The sequence below is a fragment of the Crocodylus siamensis genome, chromosome 3 (genome assembly GCF_052110815.1).
Source record: "Crocodylus siamensis isolate JL-2025a chromosome 3, ASM5211081v1, whole genome shotgun sequence".
Taxonomy (NCBI): domain Eukaryota; kingdom Metazoa; phylum Chordata; order Crocodylia; family Crocodylidae; genus Crocodylus; species Crocodylus siamensis.
Window position 1 is genome coordinate 205,115,577 of NC_143397.1, and position 27,421 is coordinate 205,142,997.

The 27,421-nt window shown below is 41.5% G+C and overlaps 2 protein-coding genes across 3 annotated transcripts in view; one reads left to right on the top strand and one right to left on the bottom strand.

Moving 5' to 3' along the window:
- Positions 1-7,512: 7,512 nt before the first annotated feature.
- PEX2 (peroxisomal biogenesis factor 2) lies at positions 7,513-27,149 on the bottom strand. Of its 2 annotated transcripts, none has more exons than XM_090040208.1 (2): positions 26,968-27,149; positions 7,513-9,406 (listed from the first exon to the last, which is right to left on the bottom strand). In XM_090040208.1, the coding sequence occupies exon 2, from the start codon at positions 9,390-9,392 to the stop codon at positions 8,475-8,477; it is 918 nt and encodes a 305-aa protein (XP_089896334.1). In that variant the 5' UTR covers positions 9,393-9,406; positions 26,968-27,149; the 3' UTR covers positions 7,513-8,474. The 2 variants fall into 2 exon arrangements, with proteins under 2 accessions (XP_089896334.1, XP_089896333.1); XM_090040207.1 differs by having other exon boundaries at positions 7,513-9,409.
- The window catches only part of LOC149869367 (uncharacterized), a 306,869-nt gene continuing 306,577 nt past the window's right edge, over positions 27,130-27,421 (top strand). The window contains exon 1 of the mRNA XM_090040209.1: positions 27,130-27,269. The gene's annotated coding sequence lies outside the window, so the exon portion shown is untranslated. The remainder of the gene's footprint in view (positions 27,270-27,421) is intronic.

The following is a 27,421-nucleotide window of genomic DNA, read 5'->3' on the forward strand; positions in this document are numbered from 1 at the left end:
ATACTCTATTAAATGGAGCTCCACTATCCTATAAAGTCACGCAAGAGCTTCTTTTCTCAGCTGCATCCCAGTTGTTGCTTACAAAACTTCAGTATCTCAGAATAAATTAGGACAAATTTGCACCTTCTAGACTGGCTTCTGCCTGACTTCATACTAACACAGCTTCCTCTCTCTAGATCAGGGTTGTCCAACTTCTAAACATCTGGGGGCCATCCCCAGATTATACTTCCCCTGACCATACTTACACGTGCCATGTGGCCCTGCAACTTCACTGCAGACTGGCTGAAACCCCTTCCCTCCCTCCACCACACTCTGCAGCCTCCTGTGAGCAGGCATCCCTACTATTGCACCGTGCACCAGAGTGCCCCTCTGCTGCACTGTGCGGCCCTCCCATTGCTGCAGCCCATGCCATACCTTACTGCAGCATGTACCTGGGTACGCCGTTACTGATCTCCATGCCTTCCCATTACACTGTGCTCCAGGGTGCCCCTTGCTGCTTTCCAGAACGCCCACTTCTCCCCAACCTCCCCCATTCCCCACCTACACTTACTGTCCCCCAACTCTGTCTCTTAGCTGCATCACATGCTTCTTCCCATGCCTGTCTGCTGCACTGTGCATCCCTTCTGCAGTGGGCAAACTAAGTTATGCTAAGGCTCTTGGTCATAGTTTAGGCCTTCCTGAAACTAAGCAATTAAATAGTACAGAGTGCCGTATAGGCAGTGGAAAGTCAGTACTGTGATTGGTAGGGTGGGCTAACCAGATACAGTAGTTTCCCTAAAAGGAAAGAAAACCAAAAACGGAATAGGATTGGAGTACCTTACTAAAAAGATGAGGTAAGAAACTTGAGGACTGGACAATTTGTGGTGACAAAGTTACCAAAGTGGTGTGGTGGACAAACAAATGAAGAGCTGTGTAGTGTTGAGACCCTGGGGAGACAGGAGCAACCTTGGAATTCTTGTGCAAACAGGGAAACTAACACCCCACACACCCAGCAGAGGAACTGAGGCTGGTAACACTGAAGGTCGCTGTTGTAACGTCTGAAGGAACCACTTGCCAGGCTGTATTACAGGGAGGAAGCTTGTAATAAAGATTAGGGATTACTATTAAAGTTCACTTCATACCAAATTGGACGAGGGCCTGTGTCAATTCTTGGGGGTCTCTGGTAAAAGGAATCCTAGTGGCAACACCTTCCACTGCACTGTGTGCTCTCTCACTACTGCCCCGGTTTCTGCTCCTCATACCCCGCCATCCTCTACTGCATTGGATGCTCAGGCACCTTTAGCTTCCCAGCTGTGAGCTCCCCTGCTGTACCATGCATCCTGGACTGCAGACTCCCTTGGCACTGAAGGCTGCACTGTGCTGCACCATCCCAACCTTTGGGGCAGGGGCAGGAAGTCAGAGAGGGGGAACCTGGAGCCCCCAGCTGCAGCCAGAGCAACGGTGGAAGTAGCAGTGAGCGATAACCCGAAGGGCCATAATTTAACCCCTCAATAAGCTGCATCCAGTCCATGGGCTGCCAGTTGGACAGCCCTGTTCTGTATCATATAAGGTAGCTTTGGGTAAGTGACATTTTATCCTTCAGTGTTTTCTGTCTTGGAAGCATATTGTATTATGCCAGTAGTATTTGTTTGGTACAAAACTAAATAAAAATTAATTAAAGACTATTATCCTCTGAGGGAATGATAACAAGTAGGTGATAACTATTGGGTAGGTATTTATTTTGACTTCCCCCCCCTACTATTACCATACTGGCTGCATTACAAACTGCCTAATTGTAGGACTATGGAACTATGTGGGACATGTTACTTTGTGTAGTTAGTGAATCCTGCTGGACTTTCTTTCCTGCAAGTTATTCACTGGCATACTTGCTATGTGATTAGCATCATGGGTAAGTTGATAGCCTGTACAGGAAAGGAAAGAATGGCAAGCTGATTACTTTATGGTTATTTTGCAAAACTGATGAGACAGCAATGATATTCAATCCTATTAAAAAGACTAAGCATCACTTTTTTCCTCCCTTAAAAAAAAATCCTTACATTCCTTGCATTGGGAATGGGTGATATGATTCTACAATTCAGGGAAATTGGAAATTACAGAACATCTTGCAATGAAATTGGTTTTCTGTGGAAAACTGATGAATCACTTACTGCCAATGACTGGAAGGAAAAGTACTTGTTTATGCCCTTATGTAATGAATTTTTATGAGGTGAAGTTTGCTGTTTATAAAAAATACACTTTAAGCTGCCTCAGATGTAAAATAATAGAATTCAGATTTCAGAGCAATGTGTTACTGCAAAGACAGTTGCTAGTAGAATATCATCTACTTACAAAATGCTGAAACAGGACTATTACTTCTATAATGGAATTAAAAAAAAATCATCTATCCTCCTAGATTCTTATAAGAAACTTGTTATTAACAGGGTCAAAATCCACATTGCCACCTCCACTTACCTATGAGCAGAAACAGGTAATTAACTGTGTTAGTCTGAAGTCAGGCAGCAGGCATGGTAGAGGTGCACCTTATAGGCTAACTCAATCAGAGATGCATAAGCTTTCATGAGTCACAGCTCACTTCATTTGATGCTCTGAAAGGATATAAAGAGCAGACTATCAAATAGAATTAGTAATTTAAATACAAAAGAGAAAAGCCAGAGGGCAGTGTTGAGAGAAGTGGAGGGGGCTGGAGAGAACAAAAAAGCAATAAACCAATAAACGCTAATCCTGGTATTGGGATAGGAATCCATACGTTGTGTTTAGACTATACACAGTCCAGTCTGCAGATGTTTTCTTTTTCTGTAATTTTGCATTCAAGTTGATTAAAAAATACCCATAATTTAAGAACAACTACACTTAGGTCAGTGATGGAAAGTCCAGAAAGCTTGAAGTCTTTCCTCACAGATGTTTGCATATTTCTGGGCTTGACATCAGCTTGGTGTCCATTGATTTTGTCATAGAGAGATCACCTGTCTGTCCAATGTACACAGAAGAGGGGCAGTGTAAGCTGGTGATAGCATGTATGACATTGGTGAAGGGGCAGGTGGATGAACCTTGGATGTTATAATCAATGTTATTTAGTTCAGTGATGACATGGTTTGTGCTGATGAGGGAGCACAGATGGCATCTGGGTCCATTGCAAGGCCTTGTGTCTTAGTGAGAATAGGAGTTAGGTAGCCTGTTGCTGTTATCTTCCTCCACTTGCCTGCGTTCCAATACAAAAAATATTTTTCTATCGTCTTTCAGAACCCACCAAATTTTCCCCTGTACTAAAAATGAAGCGGAAATAAATGGTAGAACTAAAATTATACTTGTAGGCAAGTCTTTAGAAACAAACTGAAGGCAATGGTTCTTTGCAATCACAGGTATCCAAGAACATATTCTTTAGCATGTCCCTGTTACCTCATACCAGTTGGCTACATCTGTGTGCTAGATGTGATTGAAATTTAAGACTTTTAGTTTTATTTAGAATGATTTAGCTTGGCTAAATAAATTACACTGTTGGAGACATTAGCCCATGGATAGTTAAAGAAACAATGCATTTGTTTTAAAGGCAACACAATTTATCTTAGTGACTGAAATTAACTGATATTTTGCTTAGTTTTTGCTTGGAGAGAGGCATCATTAAACTGACCTTCTGAATCTGGAAAACTGGTTTGATTACCTTCAAATCTGCTAAGGGGATTAGATTGTGGTTATGGATTAGTCAATCTAGTTTTGAGAAGTGATATGAACGACTCCTATGAGAAAGCAATTAAAGAAGTATAAATAGGGGATAAGAGGTGGTACTGAGGTTTTGTACGGAAACGAGGGCAGGTGAAAGTGCTACAGATACATTGTTCTCAAATTCTGGAATTTTCTTTCTACAGTGAGGATAGCAATTACTAGATAGAAGTGAATCTTTATCGCTGAATACTGGAATTTATCATGACAAATGGATATTATTAATTTTACTTGAACATCTGCAGTAAAGATTAGGTCATGCTTTTAGATTGCTAACTTGACAAAGCCTCCTTTAAAGAAAAGTGAACCTTCTTGATAATCAATAATAGGAAATATTTGAGAAAGCAAGTGTTGTCTATTTCTGTGAAAAGTATTTAAAAATAGATACCGTAGATCCCCTAAACTCTGTCTGACAGGAAAAACCTCTATTCCTGTGTCTCAAATAATAAATTCAGTATGTTTGCTGGGAATCATACTGGGGATAAGATCATCTGGTGCCTTTACCTCAGCTCTGAAGTCTCCAGATTGAGCTGAAACACATGAGGATGTCAAGAGAAATTTGTGCAGATAGCTAAAGGCTAACATTGAAGAGTTGTTTAAGCCTTCATAATTATTCATTCAAAGGCACAAAACTGACTACTACCCAGGGCAAATACATTTTTCAAATCTGGATTTTAGATACATGGTTTTAGACTACTTTCTGTGGGTTTGGAGACCTACCAGAGATGCTGTTTGATAGGGTGAATAGAAGTCCATAGATGAGTTAGTCAATACTTTGGAAAACAGACAAGGTGACCATCTTGCTAAAAGTGACCTATTTCATAGAATCATAGAAGTAGGGTTGGAAGGGACCTTGTAGATCTTCAAGTCTGACCCTCCGCCTGGGCAGGAGAAAAAACTGGGCTCAAATGATCCCAGCCAGGTAGGCATCAAGCCTCCTCTTAAAGACCCCCAGGGTAGGAGCCAGCGCCACTTCCCTTGGAAGTTGGTTCCAGATCCTAGCCAACCTAACTGTGAAGTAGGTCTTACGGATGTCAACTGTAAACTGAATTTCCTTTGTAGTGTAATACTAATGGCATTTAAAAAAGAATGACAATATCAGGTATCAAATAATTTTATGGACAAGTTGCTATTGCAAGCTTAATATGTGACCTTCAACAGAAAATTTAAATAATAATTGCATCCTATAGAAAAAATATTCCTCAGAACTTACTAGTGGTGAGAAGTGCTTTTACTTTGTTCATTTTTATACTTTCACTTTCATACAACTGCCAGAGGAAAAACAGTATTAAAAGACCATTCCATCTTTTGAGCCTAGTGCTTAAGGTACTTGCCACTTTGTCTAGGTCATGCTGAATCCTAACCCTGCCCTCCAGCATATCTAATGATCCCCCCAGCTTGATGTCATCTGCAAACTTGCTGAGGGTGCATGCTATGCCATCTTTCAGGTTATTGATACACATCTTGAACAAAACCAGCCTCAGGGCCGACCCCTAGGGCACTCTACTTGATACAGGCTGCCAACTAGACACTGAGCCATTATTACCCTCCGAGCCCAATGTTCCACTCAGTTTTCTATCCACCTTACAGCATGTTCATACAACCCATAGTTCTTTACCTTGCTTGCAAGAATGTTGTGGGAGATCATTTCAGAAGTCTTGGTAAAGTCAAGGTATACCAAAGTCACTGGTCTCCCTGCATCCACAGAGCCAGTCATCTCATTGTAGAAGGCAATTAGGTTAGCCAGGGATGACTTGCCTTTGGTGAATCCATGCTGACTCTTCCTAGTCATCTTCTTCTCCTCCAAGTGCTTAGAAATGGATTCCTTCCTGTGCTGGATATCCAGTGGGTCAGCTGCTAGAGAAGGGCAGGAGAGTACTCGGGGCCATGACCTAATGGCTGAACCACTTGGCTTGGATGTGGGTGATGAATGTTCCAAACCCTCTAGGTGAGAGAACCTGAGGTCCCAAATTGCCCACTTCCTGGGCAAATGCCCTATCCAGCAGGTGGGAGAGCCCTCTTCCATTATTATTCCAAATTATTGCTAGTTGTAATTTTTCTACAACTAAAGTTTTGGGACTTGCATGCTTTTATGCATATGCCTGGGTGATCTTTATTCTACACCAAAGCCTAAATAACCAAGGGCAGCTTTCTGGGCATACTTAGAATGAGAGTACAAGGTGCACGTAGCTATGCAAATAAACAGAATTTTAATTGCGTGAATGCCAAACATTTCATTTGCAAAGCTATGTAGGTGCCACTTAGGTACAAAAATGTCAAACTGGATTTAGCACTTTATGTCCACATTCCTTTAAACTTCTTTAACTCTGCCCAAACTTCTCTCAGCCATCACTCTCTCAACCATAGAAAGTCTCATTTTAGTATTATGGGGCCTTTGTACACATCATAAAATTGGCCTTTAAAGCATCTTAAATGCCCTTTTGCACTGTTTTAATGGCGTTGCTGTTTACATTGTTGGCGGTGTATTGCACTTTAAAGGTGCTGATGTTTACACTATTGGCAGCGTGTTGTGCTTTAAATGACTTTGGGATGTAGCAAAATAAAATGCCTCCAAGGTGTTTTAGTTTGCTACCTAACAAAGTGCAACAGCCATGGAGGGAAGTACTGGGTCCGATGCAGCTCAGGGGATGCAGAGGCAGCCTGGAGGCAGCCTGTGCAGGCAGGATCCACTGAAGGAAAAAAAAAGTGGCAAGCCTTTTTTTTTTTCCCCTCTCCCTCCCTGGAGCCTGCCTGCCTGAGCTGCGTGGGAGCCTGGTGCTTCCCTCCGCAGCTGCATTGGGGGGGAACGACACATGGTGTTTCCCTCCATGGCTACAGTGCCCCTCGGGACTGCCCGGGTTGGGCACCTGCAGGCAGGTGCCACCACTGCTATGGAGGGAAGCACCAGCTTCCTTGCAGCTCAGAGACCACTGTGCCCCTGTAGCTTGTCCCTCTCTCCTCCCCCACTCCCCCCCTGCTGCTGGAGGGGTAGGTAGGGATCGGGTCCGACCCTTGTGTACATACCACGGGGGTTTACTTTGGTTTAATTCTCCCTAAATTGAAACAGTGTTTTTAAAAACCCACCACTTCAATTTAGGGAGAATTAAACCGAAGCAAACCCCCATGGTGGGTACAAGCAGCCAATGAAAGATAAATAAATTTGTCTAGGCTATTTGGATGTTCCTAACACTACTATCTACCGTTCAGCTTAAATTGGCCCTACTGTCTTTTAATTCTACTATGCTGCTACTCTTAGTCTTTATTTTTTTCCTTTTACCAATGGGATTACATATTGTGGTTACCCGGAAATAGCAGTAATCAGGTCTGTATAACACAGGAGGTCCCTTCTATTCCAAGAAGTTAATCAATTTAGGCTGCATTTTTATTTTCACATTTGTTGAGCCAATGAAGAGATGCAATCAGACACACCAACGTTCAATAAAATATATAAAGCAAGTAAAACTGCAATTAGGTAAAAAGGCTGGTAACTTCCAAACACAAGTAAAAAGTCAAGAGTTCTGGTTTTGTGACATTCGTAGGTTCTAGGCACTGATCAGTTCCACAGATACACTGGTTAATTTGGCAAGAAGAACGTTCCAATAGTAGTTGAACAACAGAAAACTAAGCAAAGCTTTTAATTTATTTAGTCCTCTTTTTATGAGTAACATTGAACAGGGACTTGAACATTTAGATTATGGTACATGTCATCAGACCTTTTATTTGAGCTTTTAGATGAGAATATAATGCTTAGAGTGGCATTTTACTCAGACTATAACTTAAAAAAAACAGCTATCCTTTGGTTATATCTGAATCTTTTTATTGACATATCTCTTTCATATCATAATAAATACATTTTTGAATTTGCCAAGTACTGAAGTTTTACATCTAGAATTTTAATTTAATGACAAACGCTTTCTGGATACTTTGGATGAAATTCTGGCTGCATCAACAGGAGTTTTGATACCAAAAGAGTGAAGTTTTCACTTAACTACATAATTTAAAACAAATCAGTAATTGTGGAGAAAAAAATTCTGATTAGTTACCATTTTGCTGGACAGTCTTTAAAGCTGCACTAAAACTGATGATATCTGTACTGTTGTGGCACAATGAAGAAAAGTAATAAGAGAACTCATGCTTAGCTCTGTAGTATATGATGCTATACATAAGTACATAAAACCAACAGAAGCACCCCAAAACTTATAATAGGTGAAGTGGCATTCACTGAAATGGCATATCCAGAGAAATGAAGAAATCATTGGGATAAGATTTACTGCTGTGCATATTTTAAAGTGACTGAACAACACTGGATTAACAGCGCACATTTGCAAAAAAAAAGTCTGAATGACATACTTGCAAGCATGTCTACAGAGTGAATGTGAACAGGTTTTTGCTACTATTTCCTGCTTTACAGCTCTCCATTTTCTTCAGGTGATGTGGTGAGTTGTTGCATGAATTATCTTTATAACATCTGAAAGTTTTCTATAATGATTATGTAAGGCAGTTGATTAAAATGATTAAATATGTAGATAACTACAAATAATATAGTCCCACTGACCTCTGACATTGGAATCATTGTTAAATTACGCGTTATCATTTGTACATAGAAATTAATAGCAATAAGGACTTTAATCTATTGCAAATAAAACAGAAAAAGTTCTGCTATAAACAAACAATTAAAAAAGATCGACTTAACAGTGGCTCTGATGATTCTGCACTTTAGAATAAAGTGTGCACTTTGTGTGCAGTGCAGAAAAACTCTAGAGGGAGTATACTTCTGTCATTTCAATTTTATTTTTCAATGGCTGAAGATTGTGTACCTCCATACCACACTTGGGACAGGTAAAATACATGTCAAATAAATAGTTGCTTTTAATACAATAGTAGCAGAAAACATGTGGACAGCCTATGGTGTGAGGCATAGTAGGCCATTCTCCACATACAGAACATTCCTTGCAATAGTTTACTAAAGTGTTTTCACTATTGGAAAGGCCTGCAACAGGTAAACACCAAGAAGAAAGTCTGACTTTCAGCTTCTGCATGTTAATAAGAGGCAGGAGATAGATTAGAAATTCAGCAAAGCCATGCCATAAAAGCTCTCTGTTCATGTACTCAAATCCTATTTGGCGAACATTCTGAGGCCTACAAAAAACTGATCTAATTCTTAAAATACGTTCTGTCAGTGTTGCAAATTTTCCATTCTGAAGAAAGACCAGAAAGTTTAGTAGTCCACCAATTTTTAGAAGTCCAGCAACAAAATTAATAAAATGTTTGGTTTTGCAGAAAGACTCCAGGTGACGATTTCTGAATAAATCATAGCATCTTTCTTCCAACCACCTTCCACCAACACTGCAAATAAGATACCATAATTTCTGGTGTTTGCTCAATGGCTGGTATTTCTCTGTCTGAGACAAGTCATTTTTATACCGAATATTCAGAATAGTCTGTCCCACAGTTGCATTTTTAGAATAGATGGTGAATCTCCACAGGAAAAGCCATAAAAATGCTTTTACTTCTGGTTCAAAATGTGCCAGCACCCCTGGTTTAAATCCATGAAAACAGTTGGTAAACTGAGACCAAACCAATTGCTCCAGGGCTTTGTTTAGTTCAAGAGCATCCAGCTGACTTATTCTGAGCATGGGATTTACACTCTCGGCATTACTGTCACTAGCAGCCATGTCTTCACCACTGTCTTCTAGGAAGAAATTCAAATAAGTTATTCTGAAATTTAACATTTCCTATTGTTTATACATGTCTTTAATGAAGTACATACAAAATTGTGAAATACCAACATTAAACAAATAACAGGGCCTTCTCTTTAGGCAATATCAGCATGGCATTATGCACTGCAACCAGCACTACTTAAAAAGTGTTACATTAAAAACATAACTTCCACCTTTAAACTGAGCTATTTCTCCAGATTTAACACATTCACTTGGCCATGCAGAAGGCTACAGTCTCTTTCAGCTGTTTACATTCTTTCTCAAAGACTTAGCATTTTACTGTGAACGTGAACACATTTCCTGACTCTAAGAGATTGACTGAGTATTAAAATTAGGAGGAGTATCAGGAACAGGAATTGTAAAACTATAAAGTATCTTATGGAACGTAATGGGGAAAATGAGTACAGTAAGTAAAATCTTAAGAGAGGGTAGCAAAGGGAAACCTTGATGTACCCGCCCATCTCAACCTGATAATGAAAAATGTATTTTAGGAGATACGAAAACTACACATATGGGAAAAAAAAAGGCTGAAAACAAATTGGGAATGACAATGCTTTAAAGACAGTGATATGTTCTGTTTATAAAAGATTCTAAATGAGATCAAATAAATATTCAGTGCTTGAACTTAAATTATCTTACAATACATCACTGAAGCCTGCATGTATTTTCTAATCTCTTTTGACAGGTGCAGAGTTTTGCTACTAGCTGTATAACAAATTTTCTGGCAAGATGATTAATGTATACTAGTAACATCAACTAATGCATAGTCTTCTTCCCTGAGTTTTACAATGAGAGATTTGCTTGGTCAATATAAGATCATGTCATACCATTTGAAAAGGAAAAACAAAAAAAAGTAGTAGTATGCAGTGCAAAATCAAAACTATTTTGCATAAAAGCCATGGCATAACTTCTCAGATAATAAAGTAGTCCACTGGGGATGCCTGATTACTACTTTTTTTTTTTTAAAACATATATTAAATTGGGTATTAGCTAGCCTTGTTGGTTGTTAAGTGTACAGGTTTTGGATTCTGAGCTGGATTCCTGGCAAACCAGGCCAACATGAATTAATAGTTTCTGGGGTTAGTATGTTTTACCTACTAAAATCAGTCAGGTAGGGAAAGAATAAGACTCTCTAGAGAAGTGCTTCCCAACCTTTTCCTCAGCGTGACCTCATTTATGGCCTCATTTCCTCAGCATGATCCCATTTCCTCAGTACGGCCTCTCACTCCCAACCCGCAGCCCCCCTACCCCCACAACCCCATCCACTATGTTGTAACCCCATGTGGGATGATGACCCACAGTTTGAGAACTGCTGCTCTAGAGAGCCACTCCCTAGAAAAAGCATGGCATGAAATTTACCAATACTACGATGTTCTGCTTTAAGGCTGTACTTGTCAGAGGGGAAAGCTAAAATAACACTGGGTCTTTATTAAGTGTACAGGTTCTCCTTTTACTCAGAGGGCCCTATACAGGAAGAACGGGTGACACGTGAATATATGGCGAAAAAAAGCTGATAAATCGGTAACACTATCAAAAATTTTAAATCCTATTCATATCTGCAATTAAAGCTCAATGTATAGCAATTTCAGAGCAGGATTTGTAACTTACATATCAGAAGAGTTAGTACTATTTGCAAGAAACATTCTGCAGAGGCAAAACTTAAGTAGGTGTGATAAATTGTATGCATGTATGCTCTAGACAGAAACCATATGAAAAGGGAAGGAGACCAGAATAAAAATGTAGGAACTTTACATAAAAGCACCTTCCCTTGAAGTGTCCTTTCTATTCTTTCTAATTGTCCATGACATTATCATATAAGCAAAGCTGAGTGGTGCTTTTGTTTCTGCCAGTGTGAGTAGTTACACATTCTTAGATTAAGTTATGGAAATTGTATATTAACTACTTGTACTTTTATATTCTTATTACTAAGCATAGTGGAAGCTCACTACAGACCACATCTGCTAACATGGGCCTGGCACCAGCAAGCTTCTTAAGCACATGCATAATTTTAAACAGGTGAATTATCCTGTTAAAGTAAAAATTATGCATGTGCTTAAGTGCTCTGCTGGGTTGGGGCCATTGTATTATACACGCTTCCTGTAATTGCTAGAGGTTTTGATGAACCCTCCACTTACCTAGGGTTTGTGGGATCTTTAATCAATATGTAGAAGGCCAGTTTCTGCACTTGGAGGCAAAGTTTCCATTGAGTCCCACATTGTCTATTTGTGAATAGCAAAGGGCAGAATTGAAAGAGAGATTAGCGTGAAAGTCATAGTGGTCTAGGGTCAGCAGTGAGCAACCTTTTAAAGCTTTAGGCTGGAGTGACCCAGCCCAGATCACAAGTGGGTTGGTGGGTACTAGAAACCACCACAGACTGACATTTTTCTCCATGGTGGCATAGGGAAAGCACCTACAGCAAGTGCTTCTTCCTGAAGTGGTGGAGAAGAGAGACTGCTGCCAGAGTTCCCCACTGCTGAATGCTGCCAAAGTCCCATTACATGGGCTGAATTACATGGGCTGAATCAAATGGCTCCAGGGCCATGCTTTTTGAAATGCTAAAGCAGAGAAAGGCAGTAGGCAGAACGGCTAAATCTCTCTTGTTGTTGTGGGCAAGAAGAATTGCCACTCCCAGACTCAGGCAGGAGGGGTTGGATCCCAGGGCACTGTCTGCCTGTGATGCTATGGAGGAACTGATTTCCACAAAGGCATCTGAGAGAAATGGATCAACCAGCCACAGGAATGCCAGGTAGCTCAAGCAGACCAGAATTTTCTAGAGAGTTTTAGTGACTTGAAAATCCTGAGAAGGGTAGGGGAATGGAAGGAGTTGGGAAGCTAGCTGTACGGTAGGAAGGGTTAGAGACCCCAGCAGTCAGAAACCAGCAGGAAGGCTCTTTTTTCTGGTGATGCCCGCGAGACTATAACAAAGGTTAAGGTACAGCTAGATCAGGAGGTGAGGTACTATTTTGTTTTGCTTTTCTGCCTGTGGGAATCACAAGCACTTGATAATCCATGAGCGTGGTGTTGGATTTGACATTGCGATCTTTGAACACCCATTTCCTCAGGCGTACGAAGGCTGCACATGGGTCATTTTTGGAATTCTTTGTTGATGTCAGCCTTCTGTAAGAGATGGCTTCCAAGGTACAGGAACTAGCGTTCTTGAGAGTCTCACCATGAATCTGAATTACTGGAACCAGGGACTACTTATTAAGAATTTGTTGATGGAGGACCTTAGTCTTCTGAATGTTAAGCGTCAGTCCCATTTTTTTGTATGCCTCGGTAAAGATGTTGACAATTGCCTTAAGGTTTGCTTCCAAGTAAGCATGCACTACAGCATCATCTGTGTACTGGAACCTGATGACTGAAGTCAGAATGGTCTAGGTTTTGGCTTGAAGTTGGCTGATATTGAGCAGCTTACCATTCATTCAGTAGTTTAGCTCCATGCCAACTGGAAGCTTGTTAGTGGTCAGCTGTAGCATCATAGATTTCATAGACATTAGGGCTGGAAGGGACCTCGGAAGATCCAGTCCACCCCCCCCGCCTAAAGGGCTGGAAGTCAGTTCGGGTCATAGGATCCCAGCAAGATAAGCATCCAATTTACTCTTGAAGGTGTTCAATGTAGTTGCTTGAACCACCTCTGATAGCATGCTTCTCCAGACCTTGGGGGCTTGGACAGTAAAGAAATTCTTCCTTATGTCCAGCATGAAATGGTTTTGCAGGAGTTTATAACCACTCGACCTAGTCATCCCTTGGGGCACTCTGGTGAACAAACGTTCCCCCAGATCCTGGTGGCCACCAGATAACCTCTGAGCCTCCCCTTTTCCAGGCTAAAGAGCCCCATGGCTCTCAGCCTGTCATCGTAAGGTCTGTCTTCCTGACCTCTGATAATGCACGAGGCTCTTCTCTGGACTCTCTCAAGCTTCTCCACATCCTTTTTGAATTGCGGAGCCCAAAACTGGACGCAGTACTCCAGCTGCGGCCTCACCAAGGCCGAGTACAGGGGAGAATGACGTCCCGGGATTTGCTTGAGAAGCATCTATGGATACAAGCCAGCGTTTTGGTCACTTTACTAGCCGCAGCATCGCATTGCGGGCTCATGTTCATCTAGTGGTCAATGATACCCAAGTCTCTTTCTTCCATTGTACTAGCCAGCATAGCACTGCCGAGCCTGTAAGGATGCTGCAGGTTTTTCTTCCCAAGGTGGAGAACCTTGCACTTTTCGGTGTTAAACACCATCAGGTTCTCGTCCACCCATCTGCTGAGCCTGTCCCGGTCAGCCTGGATAGTCCGCCTGTCTTCAGATGTGAATGCTTTACCCCAAAGTTTGGTGTCATCAGCGAACTTGGCCAGTCCACTTCCGACTCCAATGTCCACATCATTAATGAAGATGTTGAAAAATATGGGTCCAAGGACAGAGCCTTGGGGGACGCCACTGGTCACAGAGCACCATGACAATTGACTTCTATCAATTACTACCCTCTGGGTCTGACCACAGAGCCAATTTCCTAACTAGTGGATTGTGGTGGACCCAAGGCCACAATTGATCAGTTTTGCCAAGAGGTGATCATGGGATACCAGATCAAAGGCTTTTTTTAAGTCAAGATATATGACATCAATCTCTTCCCCCTTGTCCAAGTGATAGGTCACCTGGTCATAAAAGGAAATGAGATTGGTCAAGCAAGACCTGCCCGCAACAAACCCATGCTGGCTATCCCTCAGGATGTTGGCATCGGCCAGTCCATTAAGGATGACCTCTTTAATAAACTTTTCTAAGACCTTCCCTAGGATAGAAGTCAGGCTGATGGGCCTATAGTTTGCTGGATCCACTTTCCTCCCTTTCTTGAAGATAGGCACCACATTGGCCTTCTTCCAGTCTTCAGGCACTACACCAGAGCGCCAGGAGTTCTCAAAGACCTGTGTCAGATGCCGGGCAATAATGCTAGCCAGCTCCTTGGGTACCCTGGGGTGTAGATTGTCAGGGCCAGCTGACTTGAAGATATCCAACCTCTCAAGGTGTTCCTTTATGAGGTCAACATTGATGGAGGGGAACTCCCTCACTTGGACCTCCCTGTCCCGTAGCAGGCATGGGCGTCCCATGGGGACTTACGAAAGACTGATGCAAAGTACCCATTTAATAGGCTGGCTTTTTCCTGGGTATCAATTGTCACATCTGGTTCAGCAGGGGTTCAATGTTGCCCTTGCTTTTCCTCCAGCTCCCCACATATCTGAAAAAGGACTTTTTATTGTCCTTGATGTTCCAAGCTAGTTGGAGTTCAACTGCAGCCTTGGCTTTTCTGGCTTGCTCCCTGCAGGACGGTAAGGAATATTGAGAAGAGTGCTGGAGCTATGACAGTCCTGCTTAATTCCCATCTTAACTTCAAAGGGATCTGTGATAGATTGCTTTGATGTTAAGAGGTCAAAGAAGGCCATGTAGAGAGTTTTATGTTGTTCTCCACATTTTTCCTTCAGCTGCCATGCTGTGAAGATCGTGTCAGTTGTGCCTCTTGATGCCCTAAATCCACACGGAGATTCTGGGAGGAGATATTCAGCAAGTGGAAGGGAGGGTTCTTGCAATGATCCTTCCTGTGGTAGACAGCAAGGCAATCTTTAATTTCCACAGTTGAACTTGTCACCTGTCTTGGAGACTGTCATAATCATGGCATCTGGGATTTCCTCATAATTCCAAATCCTCAAAAGGAGGCCATGGAGCTGTGATATCAGCTCCTCTCCCCCCTGCTTGAAATTTCAGTGGGGATTCCAAGAGTTCCAGATGCCTTGTTGTTCTTCATCTGCTTGATGGCTTTCCTCTACTTGTCAAGGGCTGGAGGGATTTAGAGATAGTCTTTGACTCGGTGTCGTGGGATAGATTTGCAAACACTCTCGTGAACAACAGTGTCAATTGAGAATGTCTTCAAAATGCTCCTTCCAAAAGGCAGAGGTACTCTCCTTACAGTTGCAGGGTCTGGTATATAATGGCAGTAGAGTTGAGGCTTGCTGGAGTAAATGCATTCTCCGTCTGTTCCTTGGGGCAAGATGTAGCAGACTGGGGAGAAATTTGAGTCTCTGAGGGACCATCACAGCTGGGTTTATGACCATGGATTCTCCTTTTACTGTTTTTTTTTAAATCCACCTCTTTCCTTTACTAACAATTTAAGGTCTCCTCTGATCACTTTTCCCCATTCAAAATTCTTTCATTGTGTTGTTGTTATACATTACATCATTTGAATAGGTACTGGCTTTACAAATGCAGCAATTATGCAATTTGGTATCTGTTCAGAAATAAATAAAAATACAGCCTTTTGGTATCAATATATTCCAGTCTATCTGTTTCATTTCATATTCTTCTGTATGTTTTACAGGTCTCGCAACAAATTTCGTCTTACTACATACCTTCTCAGTAAATTCTGTTTATCTTTTCCTTTCCCTCTTTCATTAATTTATTTTACACAATTTAAAATGAATGAAGAGGCCCAAATTATAGACCAAAATAATGATGATGACAACAATGACAACAACAACAATAATGTATTCTTAGTATAAAGGCAAACACCAGTTTTCAATAAAAGTGCCAACAGGCTAAGGATATGTAAAGGGAATGCTTAAGGCAAAAATCAGGAACAGCTAAAAAGTATAGCACATTCTACTAAAGTCAGTGTGATTAACTTGCTACATTAAATTGTGTTTTAAGATTAAATGATTTAGAATTAAATACTATTTAAAAAGCCCTCTGCTGTTAGCACCATGTATGCTATTGTTTTTCTTTCACAGGAACAAAATGGAAAAAAAGTTTTTCAATATTACATAATACCCTCTTCTTAAATAACATTTTAGCCATTTCCCCCCTAAAAATCAAGATTCCCTCTTGTACAGCACATTTAATAACAAAACAAATTATTGCATATCACCAAGGAAATAGAAATTTCTTCTGATATATTTTAGAGCTGTTATTGAGTATTGTACAAATTATGAATGAATATATTTTATTTAGAAACATGTTATTGACAGAAATCTATCAATAGTAATGTGGGTATTGTCAACAGCCTGTCAATATTAATGTAATTATGATTAAGGGGATAACATGGATTTTAGCTATAATACCAAGTAACATCTCCTACACTGCTGCTATCAATATAAGCATTATTATTGACCTGTTCTGAGACTCTCAGTCCTAGATGTATTACCATTAGGCATATTTGTCAATGCATTCAGCCTACAAAAGTTCTACATTTAAATTTACAGGCCTGTAAACTTTGCCAGCAGAAATGCACAAATCCAAGTAATCTCTGGGGTGTCATTTCCCCCCTTGGCTATTTTACTGTGGATCAGTAATAAACTAATTTCTACTGTTTCAATGTCACTACTGTCTTATCCCAGTTTTCAAGCACATTCGACAGAAAATAGACTATGCTTTTCATATATTTATGTGCAGAAACATCAAAGCAATATTTTAAAGGATTTATTTTCCCCCTTGAAATATATTCAAAGCAAATAAGATTGAAGTCTAAAGTATGAATTCTGTTCATTACTATCTTAATTAAAAATCTCATTCAGAATGTGGTCCTGTACACTTTAATAGGGGCAATCCCATTGATTCCAATTTAGAAAGGATCAACCTCTTTTAGACTGTCCTTCTCATGCAGCCAAATAAATGTTACAATTTCTATTGCATAAGAAATAGGGGATAAAGCAATGCTACTCTGGTGGAAGTCAGAACACCTGCTGCAGAAAAAATGGTAATAGTGAAATATTCATGAAAATTTTGAAACCTTCTATTAATTAACACAAGCAGTCATTACTTCACCTATTACTTTACTCATTTCTGTAGGCAGGAAATACTGTCCAAGAAAATAAATTGCTATAGAAATGCCAACTGTGCAAAAGTTTGAATTTGAGTTTAAATTTTAACTCAAGAATGAATAAATCCTAAAGGAGCACTGAACTACTAAAGGAACTGTGAACTATTAACTAGCATTGAGATTTGGAGTCCATTGCTGACAAATGGACACCTGAGGAATTGAAGGCAGGTGGATGTGATGCTGGCCACATTACTTCCTTGTGTGCCGATGCCTATAGAAATTGGTGTACCTTAAGTTAATGGGTTGGATAGGCAGCTTTGACTTTTGTAACTGGGAAGAGCTATTATGATTGTTCATGTGAGATGGTCTGGGAGGACCATGTCCCCCTGTGGTGGGGTAAGCCTCTCTGCCTGAAGCCCAGGTATGTGAAAAAAGCAAGAAAGTACACATGACCCTTCAGGGCTCTTATAAACATGGGTGAAGCCTGCTCCAATGCACTGGAAATCCAGCATGTCAGACCAGATTAATCAAGTCTGCTGGAGAACGGAAACTGATGTGCTCCGGCAGCCTTCCACATCATGTGTATCAGCATCACCGCACCTCTCTGTGCTGAAAACATGGTGGTGGTGAGCTTAGAAATAAAGCACATTCGATGAGCTTTATTTCGAAATGCCCTGCTGCTATTGTTTCTGAGCAGGGACATGCAGCAATGCTGATACACATGACTTGCAGGGATTTTTAATTAGTGTGGTTTGCTAATTAAAGCACCTGGTGCCACATCCTGCAGCACTTGCAAAAATGCCTTTGGAGACTTGAGGATGCCTAAACACAGTATTCCACTATGTGAGCAGTCAGTAGCAGATTATAAGGCCTCTTGCAGACATTACACTTAAGATGTGATTAACCAGATAATAGGGAACAAGCCACAAAGTTAGTACACAAAAAGTGTACTTTTTGTGTACTAGCTTTGTGTCTAGTTCTCATTGTGCCATAAATTGTGCATGTGGCCAGCACCAGAGCCAGGAGGCACAGCAGGAAGTACAACTGTTGGGATCCCATCGCGCCTTTAACTGAACATCTGTCAGCAGCCTAAGTAAGAGCTGTTTTGCTGTGGAGACTACAAGGAGTTAGTCTGACGATGAGTGTAACCTGTCGCTTAATGGCCTGTAGCTTAATACTTTTAGTGAAAGTATAACATTGGCAGCATTGTGTGCAAAAGAATGAAGGGCATGTAAAATGTCGTAGATGTGGTGCTCTTTTTGTGAAATAGGCTAAATGCTAGCCTGCAGAGCATGTGTAGGTGGTTCCCATTCAATACAGTTCAAAGGAAAAAGTGCAAGTTCTAGTGTTATGTTTGGAGTGTGGAGTTGCTAACAGGGTGAGTGAGTGAAATCACAGGTATGATCTATGTCCCAAAAGCTTGACAATTTTTTTACATGGTGGTTACAAAGATTTTAAATAAGTGAAAGAAGTCTGGCATGTCTCTTTCTTCTCTACTCCCTGCCTGCCATGCAATCCTAACATAATGAAGTCAGCTATGCCCAAGTCCCAAGTAGTCATCTCTCACTCTATTCCACCCACTTCTTTCCAGTTCAACACCTAGGGGTGGCATGTACTCAAATGTGTATCTCCTGGCTTTTAAAATTTCTGTTACGGCCAATCTAGATTCTGCTTCATATAGGGTGGGGGAGGGCCTCATTGGATCCCAGTATATGCACAGAAGATAAGAGAGTTCAAACCATCTAGAATTAGGGTGACTGTATGTCCCAGTTTGGCTGGGACAATCCCCAGTTCCATAGGTGGTCCCAGCCAGTTCATGAAAACTGAATCAAAAGTTTGGGAAATGGGAGTAGGGGCAGAATTGCAGGGCACAGTCCAGTAGGGATGTGAAGTGGCATGGTATGCCAGACAAGTGGGAGGGCAGGAGCTGCTGCTGCAGGGGAAAAAGGCTGGTAGACTAGAGTGGTGCTCTGCCCATCCTTCCCCCTGCTTCCAGATGCTGCTCAGGAGGAGCTGGGCTGGGCACGTGTAGGTGCAGCGTTGCCTGCTTCGGTGGTACTTCTGCCCCCCCGCCTGGCGCACCATGCTGCTTTGCCTCCCTGCTAAACTGTGCTCCGTGCCCCTGCCCACCTGCCTCTGCCTCCAGCAGTGCTGCTGACTTGGGCAGGGGTGGGAAGGCCATGTATGTTGTCCTAGATTTCCTTAAACATAATATGGTCACCCTATCCAGAATGAGAGGGACTGGGACACATTCAGAGGAGCAGGGTTCCCCATCTCCCAGGTTCCACATAATAGCTTCACATCTATACATATACTCTTTACTGAACCTTCTTTTTCCCAAACAGCAGTGGCAATATATGCCCTATTTGAGTTGGAATAAATGTCAGGAGACTGAGGTGTTTGTAGACCTGATCAGAACCATGGCTTGATTCCTTAGGTGTGTTTTTTTGGGTTTATTTTTAAGTTCGTAAAATTTATTAACTTAAAAAAAAATGTTACTTTGAAGACAGCTCTATTTTGTGAATCCTTGATTCAAATGATTATTAATTAGGAAGACAAATTCTACCTTGGACTCCTGTAAAGGCATATCACATTTCAAAGTCATCTGAGGAAGGAAGAAGATTTGATAGTCAGCCCATAAACAGGAGATTTCCAGAGAGGTGTAAAAAGTTCCACTCTACTCAATGTGAAGTGCTCAACTGAACAAGAACAATCCATGGAGATGATTATATCCCGAACTGCTCATTTCATCACAAGGGTGCTACACTGTTGATGGCATTTTTTGAACCTGTGATGCACAGAAAATATCTGTTCAAACTCTTCTGCCCATTCCCTATAATTCTGTGCTTTGGGCGTGCTTTTAACACGCCTATTCTTATCTTTGCTAAGGGCAGCTAGATTTCCCATTCTTATTCTCAAATTCAAAAAGGACAAAGCCCTGCAGATACTAGCTCATGGAGGGGAGGTGAAAGAATGGCTTACGGTAGGGGTTGGCAGCCTTTTGTTGGCACATGCTGAAGCTTACAACCTGTTGGCTGCTGCAGGTCAGAAGTCTCCCCTGCTTCAAGTGGTGGATTGTCAGACTTCCAATCCCTTTGCAACAAGGGAAAACTTGGATGCTGTAGAGCAACAGGCTCTGAAACAGAGGGCTCATCTCTGTGTAGAGTGGAGAGATGGCTCATCTCTGTGTAAGACCTAGACACTCTAAAAGGAGAACATCCTTTATAGCTCATGACTGATGACAGGTTCGATCACCTGCTTTCTTACTTGTTCTGCAACCTCACGTCATTTTCCCATGTCCTATCCCTCGCAACTTGAGTCTTCCAACTTCTCCATGTCTGTGGCCTCACACCTTTCTCCTATATTTCCCCTGACCCTTTCACTTTCATCTCCCATTGCCTGACTGGAAGCAGCTACATTTAGTTTCTTTTTGAAAACAGCTTGAGAAAATTCTGAAGGCTGCTTTGTGCTCAGTTTACATTCCCCCAAAACAAATTAAAAATCTCTTTGACAGAGGCAGATTATATCAAGATGCTTTCCTTGCTTTTTTTCTCTGTTCCAAATTTCTGCCAAGGATCAGATTCAAACTGACAATGGCTGAGTGTAGGTCAGGTTCAGTGGGTACTACATGTCCCCTTGAGCTATATAGCTCATGTGAAAACTGGCAGGCTAGAAAGTCTTTCAGCTACTCTGTCCATGCATGCACAGTGTCATATATTTGGCTCATGAGCTAGGTTTGGAGATATCCAAGAGACCTGGCCTAAATATCATCTTTAATTTTGTTTCCACAAAAGAATAATAGGTGCTAGGCACTAACAGGAGTAAATGTGGAATGAATTACACCATTTTGAGCATGATGATTAGAGGTATGGTTTGACCTCCCACTCCTCTGTAAAAAAAACATTTATTTTTTTTCACAGGGAGCTTTGCTTGGAAATCCCTTATTCAAATATCTCCACTTTGGAACTAAGCCCACCCCACCTCCTTATAGGGAATGCCAAATTTTAGGGTTATTTGCATAAATATATGGATTTTGAGTCTCTGGGGATAAGAACCTTTAAACAGAGAGGCTCTCACCGTAAAGTCTACAATGGCTTCCATGCTAATCTACCATTTTAGCTACTTGCATCTTTTATCTTTCAGGCTGAATTTTTTAAAGATCATTCTAAAAATGACAGTGACACAAAATTTGGCCGAGATTGAAAGCATGCACTTAACTTTTTAAGATTACAGATGGTTTTAATGATTTAATTTGGAATCAGCATAAGAGGAAAGAAAGAAAGGTTTTTTTTCTCCTCATTCTAAGAAAATCTTCTAATCTCCACTTGAACAGCTCTTCATCCTACATGGTTCAAAAGTTAAAATTTGTTATGGAGCTATCCCTTATTATGGAGAAGTACATTAGTGTATTCCAGTAAAAGATAGATTTAGGCTGAGCATGTCACTGTCCTTTAAGCTGGCAGGTTGCATGTACACATGCAGACTACACTGTTTTTTTTCTTCTAAAGGCTTGATGTATGCAATTGAAGTGTATGCTGTTGATGTGTGCAAAGCTAGTTTAACTGTGTGGTGATCACAGGGCTGATAAACATTTTACAATGTTTGTGGAAGCAAATCTTAGGAAATGTTCCTTTCCTAAGATTTGCTAAAGAGGGTCTGTCTTCTGCAGGTTTGCTATAAGTGCTTAACTGATTCCCTCCTACTCCAAATCTGATAAGAGGAGTATGACTGGGTACCAGTAATACTAATTGTGAATCCAGAAGAATTTTGAATTTCTAGAGCATGAATTATTATTATTACAATTGCCGTGGGATAATCGGGCCAGGTGGAGTTAAAATGTTGGATTTTTTTAATAAATCTTTTTAGAATGAAGTCCAACAAACCTAATGCTGAAACTGGACTCTCATAAAAAGCCAACGGTAATATTAGTGATGCACAGAGTAAGGAGTAATGTATATTGTTCCTAACTAGCAGGCAAGCAGGAAGAAGAAAATTTCATCAGGCAAAACACCACTGATTTTAAGCTAGCAAATATCTACAAGGCCTTTAGGTATTAGATGCTTAAGTTACTACACTATAATCCATCTCCAATTTAGAGTTAACATTTGTGCAGATCCTGGGCCAGATTCTGCTTAGGTCAATAAAAATTATGTCTATTGCAGAGTAGATTAGAAAGCACATTGCTTTATTTTAATATAACTTAGCTGTCTGCTTCATCTTTTCCATTACTGAACAGATCATATTTATTGGGCTATATTAATAAATCCTCATGTGTGGCCGTTTTTACATGGAAATAACTAGTCAATTTAACTGAATGTATTTGGGTGTAAATTAGATGCACAAAGGTGAGTGTGCCTGTGCGTGTCCACATGTGTGTGTGGGGGGGGCTGTCTTTGGAATTACTTCAATAAGGACGATTGAATTTAGTGAGAGTAAAGGCTCTTGCTCTTTCCCACATTTTGTAAGTAGAAATCATTGCAGTACATTGTGCACTTAAGTTTGTGTGCCAAGACATGTTAAATAAGATCCAGATTTCAATGAATTTTTCTGATTCTGAATCTTAAAAAAGTATTTCACGTAATACCCATTTTGTTTAACTTTGTGGCATTGACAGAACACTGCACATTACCTTGTTTCACTCCCACCCCTAACCCCAAGATTCCCTCAAAGTGCGGGTGTTGTGTAATGTCTTTTACAGATGACAGCTTTTTAAAGACAGGGGAAGATCAAGTGCATCTCTTGACTTGCCACCATAACAGTTAGTGTCACCACTGCAAATGGAGGTCTAAGGATTAGTGGCAGTGTCAACAGTATCAGAATACAGAAAACTATCCCTCTCATCCTATGATATGAAGTTTCCAGGGAAGTCCTAAACACTTACTGATAAGTTTTAATTCAGCTTTCTTAATAGGTCTGTAAGCATATTTGTTTCATCTGAATCTTGGATTGCAATAAGTATCGGAAACATCTCTTTGTTTGAATCACTACAGTTTTATCATTTAAATGAGTCAGTCACACAAAAAGATCACAATGTCCAACATTAAACATTAAAAGCCTCCAGAAAATTATGAGACTTTAAAATGAAATGATTACTTTTTTGTTTTGTTGCCTAATCAAACTGGTTCATCTTGCAGCACTTAGTTTTTGTTCAAAAAATATTATGTTTCTCTCTCAAGTAAAGAGTTTCTAAATGCAAGAGAAGCTTTCTTTCTAGAATCATAGAGAATTAAAGTTTAAATAATCAGTTCTGAAATAGAATTATCTGCACCTGAACATGAAATATCTACATGATAGGCCAGGTAATTTTACCCATACATAGTATAAAATGCACAACTTCAACTGTAAAATACGAACCCTTCATATTTGGGGGTTTCATACTTTTATATATAAAACCACAAATCTACAACTGTCTCCTGCAAACAATTCTTATAGAACATTGTAAATTATATGCTGAATCAGTTTTGTACTGTTTTTTAGTTCCACAATTCATGTTGGTCAGACTGAGTTTTTAATCTTCTATAAGTCACTAGCACGAACCATTAATGACATCACATCTACCAGTGGGCCTTTTAAACTGAAAATAGATTTGTAATGTATTCTAAGACCCATTGCTTGAGAGACAATATTTCTCAAACAAGGGATAACAGAATATCTCTTATGAGTGTCTGGGTGTAGTTTACCATGTTAAAATAACAATGATCACTTTCAGAAACTCTTGCTTGTTTTAGTTTTTCAGATATCAGATGCCATTTACCATCAATGATCTAGGTATTTGTGTCATATTTGATAAAAGTGAGGTGTCCCATCTGGCAGCAGTGGGGGGGCAGAATACCACACTGCGCCTCACCTCGGTGGCCATGGTGGCGCAATGATCTCTCCTGTGCTGCGTCCTGCCTGCTGGGCCATGCTGGTTCAGTTTGGCTGCAGCCCCGCACTCCATGCCCCACTGTGGATGGAGAAATCTCGGGGAGTATGCAACCTATATCCCCCATATACACTTACCTGGAGGGACCTACAGGAACTGCTTTCTACCACACTGCCTGCTTGCCAAGTGCATGTGTTTGTGCTCCCCCCAGCCCCTTGCAGGTTGGAACTCTGCTAGCCAGCAAGGGGAAACACGTGGTTTCCTGCATTTTTACCCATTAAAAGGAGGAAATCTGCCTTTTTCCCCAGTAAAGGAGAAAACCTAGATCCCTGATAATAATAAATCAGATACAATTCCTTAAAACTGGCTACTTCAGCTGTCAGCTAAGTTGTAAACTTATATTAGCAAGAACCACATTGTCTGCATGGAATTATACTAGGCAGAATTACTTCTAATCAACTTTGTGTTGCCATATTCAGTACTAGCTGAAGAACAATGGGACTTTGTTCCCGAAGTGGGCAAATGAAGGGGTCTTACTCAGAGCTCTTAATTGCTTAATATTTCTTCTTGATATGTCCTGGGGAGGGAGAGGGTCAGGTTCAGTGAGGTACCTAAAATAGCAGAATTTAAAAATAATATTGCTTAAGTTGGTAAGAATGGAAGTGGATGCAAGATGTTTATAAAGTTAACATAATCCTTTTATGTAATGTTTTCTCAAAATATATTCTTTCTTCCCAACTGCCTGAAAGTCTGTCAATAGCCTAGCGCTAATGGAGAATACCATAACAAATCTGAGTACAAATTCATGAGGGATTAAAATACTTAGTAATGGGGAAAAGTTTCAAAATAGTTTTACAAGATTACTGTGAAAATTTGCCAACCAGTCTAAGCAAAAAATCTAGCCTCCTGCTATTTACAAGAGTGATGGTAATAAAAAGCTACTAAACAGTATTTAATTCATCCATAGGAAAAGACAGAAAACATTTTCATCCCCAATGAACAGGGCAGCAGAATTTTGGAAAGATGATAAAAATAGTGAGTAAAGAACCTTTTTTTGGAAAAAGTTATGACAATGTTAGTGTTGATATTTGAAATGTTTTGTACACACGGAAGACATCATGTGCTTAAAATATAATAAATTTCTTGGCTAAAAAATATGGATTATACAGACGCACATGTTTTGTACTGTTTAGACCAGGGGTGTTAGAGTCCTTTGCCCCCTCCCCAACCTCTCTCCCTGGCCAGATCCATACCACTGGGTTCCTCATAGGCTGAATCCAGACCCACTGCTGGTAGCAAGGTGAGCAAGTAGCATTGGGGAGCGGTTAACACAGCCATTGCTTGCCTCTCCATCATCAACATGAATCCCTAAGGTGGATACTGGAACTTGATAGTGGGCCCTAGCCCCATCCTGAATTCCTAGCTACTCCAGGGGCCACTGGATCTGGCCTGTGGGCCACATCCTTGATACCCTTGTTTCAGAACATTCAGGAATAACAATCACAACACAACTGAGAGGGACCACAGGCTTTTTACATGAAGATGAACATACTAGTGAAAGTTGCCCTAATTTATTTTCATTATAACATTTCACTTGAAATAGAATCAACCAATGTGCACTGGTTATTATTCTTGAATCTGCTAAAGTGCAGGAGTTGAATACTTGACCTATGGATACATTTAGGATATTTGATCCAACCTACACAGCCTAGTGGATTGCGCACAAAATAATGCTTTCATTAAAATGTGCATTTATAACCCTTCCAGTTGGGAAGTTACCCCTCAAATTGAATTGAGTAGTTGATAAACTGATGTGCATATGAGTCTGAGGCAGTTTGAAATAAGTCGTCTATAGCAGGAATTCTTTTACCAGCTAATATTCTCACTGCAATATTGATCCCACGCCCTGAGAATAACTACTATGCTATTTCACTACAAATCACTCCACCAGATAAGATAAAGTGGTGATGAAATCCACAAAGGAGGGGAAACTGGATAAGAGAATGGAAAAGAGGGTGGAAAAAGGAATAGAAACCAAGAAAGTACAATACTAAAAACAAAGTCTGAATGTGTTAGAAATAAAGGTGTTCTTAATGTGAACATATCTGCTTGCTGATTGAGAAGTGCAAAATATTGACACGTGAATATACAGACCCAGACTCATAAAAATATTCAGGCAGCTAACAGTATGCATTTCAACTGTACTCAGATTTTGGCCTGGGCCTTAGTTACTACAAACAAGCTATTTGTCCTTTGTGCAAACCTCCTTCCCATTGATACTGGCAGGTGGGAAAGAGGCACGAGACAGCTGCTCTGGCTTGCAGGGAACACAGTCCTAGATTTTAAACCTTGGACAACCACTGAAGATGGTCTTTGGTGGTCTCCACTGGCACTGGAATAACGTGGCTTCACTTTGCAGTCCTTTCACATTATCCAGTTTGTCTCTGGGAGCCCTGAATGCTGAAGATCACTCTCACTGTCCCTACCTCCCCCACTACAGAGGAGTCCCGCATACGGAGGGCATTTGATGTTCTGCCACAATCCCGCACACCTGAGGCCAAAGGGAACAAGGCTGGGATCGCAGGCTGAGCACTGCATGGTCCCCAACTTGGGCAAGGTGTGAATGCAGGTGCCTGGGCTGTAGGTGCTGAGGGCTGCCAATATGAGGCAAGGGCAGGCTCTGTGGCTGCTTTACATCTGGGGGGAGGGGAGGAACAAGCCTCAAGGACACCAGAGGAAACTGGTGCCCCCACCACCCCCAACTCGGGCCCCCATAGCACCCCTCCCCCACCCCTTATCCCCACCAGCACCCCTCCCCCACGCAGGCCCCGCCCCCTCCTTAAGCAGGCTCCGCCCTCCGCTCCGCACTGACCTCTGTTGTTGTCCTGGCCCCCGCCCAGGGCCGGAGGGGCTGCGGCAGGCGCTGCTGTTCTCCGGGCAGGTCGCGTCCTCACGGGGAGCTCCCCCTAGGTTGGGCCGGGGCCGGGCCCGGGCCCGAGGGAAGCTGACGCGGGAGCCAGTTTGCGGCCGGGATCATAGAGAACGCGCCCACTGCCTAGCGCGGCGCGTCGCTCCCCAAACAGGAAATACCATAGAGAGGGCGCTTGGCGCTGTCCTAGAACGGTCCCGAGCGCCAGAGCGTCCCGCAACGCGCATCGCCGGGCTGCTTGATTGGCAAGTGTGGAGACAAATCAGAGGAGGAGGCTGGCTAACGGGGGTGGGATCGCGAGTCGTTGTGCTGCGGGGGGCGCGTAGCGGAGGCTCGCCGCTCTCGGGGGGGCGGTGGCGAGCTGGACTCGTGGGGCGGGGCAGGCTGAAGCGGAGCC

Bases quoted from the DNA above. Each gene is read 5' to 3' on its own strand.
- PEX2 (XM_090040208.1), bottom strand. From the start codon at position 9,392: ATGGCTGCTAGTGACAGTAATGCCGAGAGTGTAAATCCCATGCTCAGA.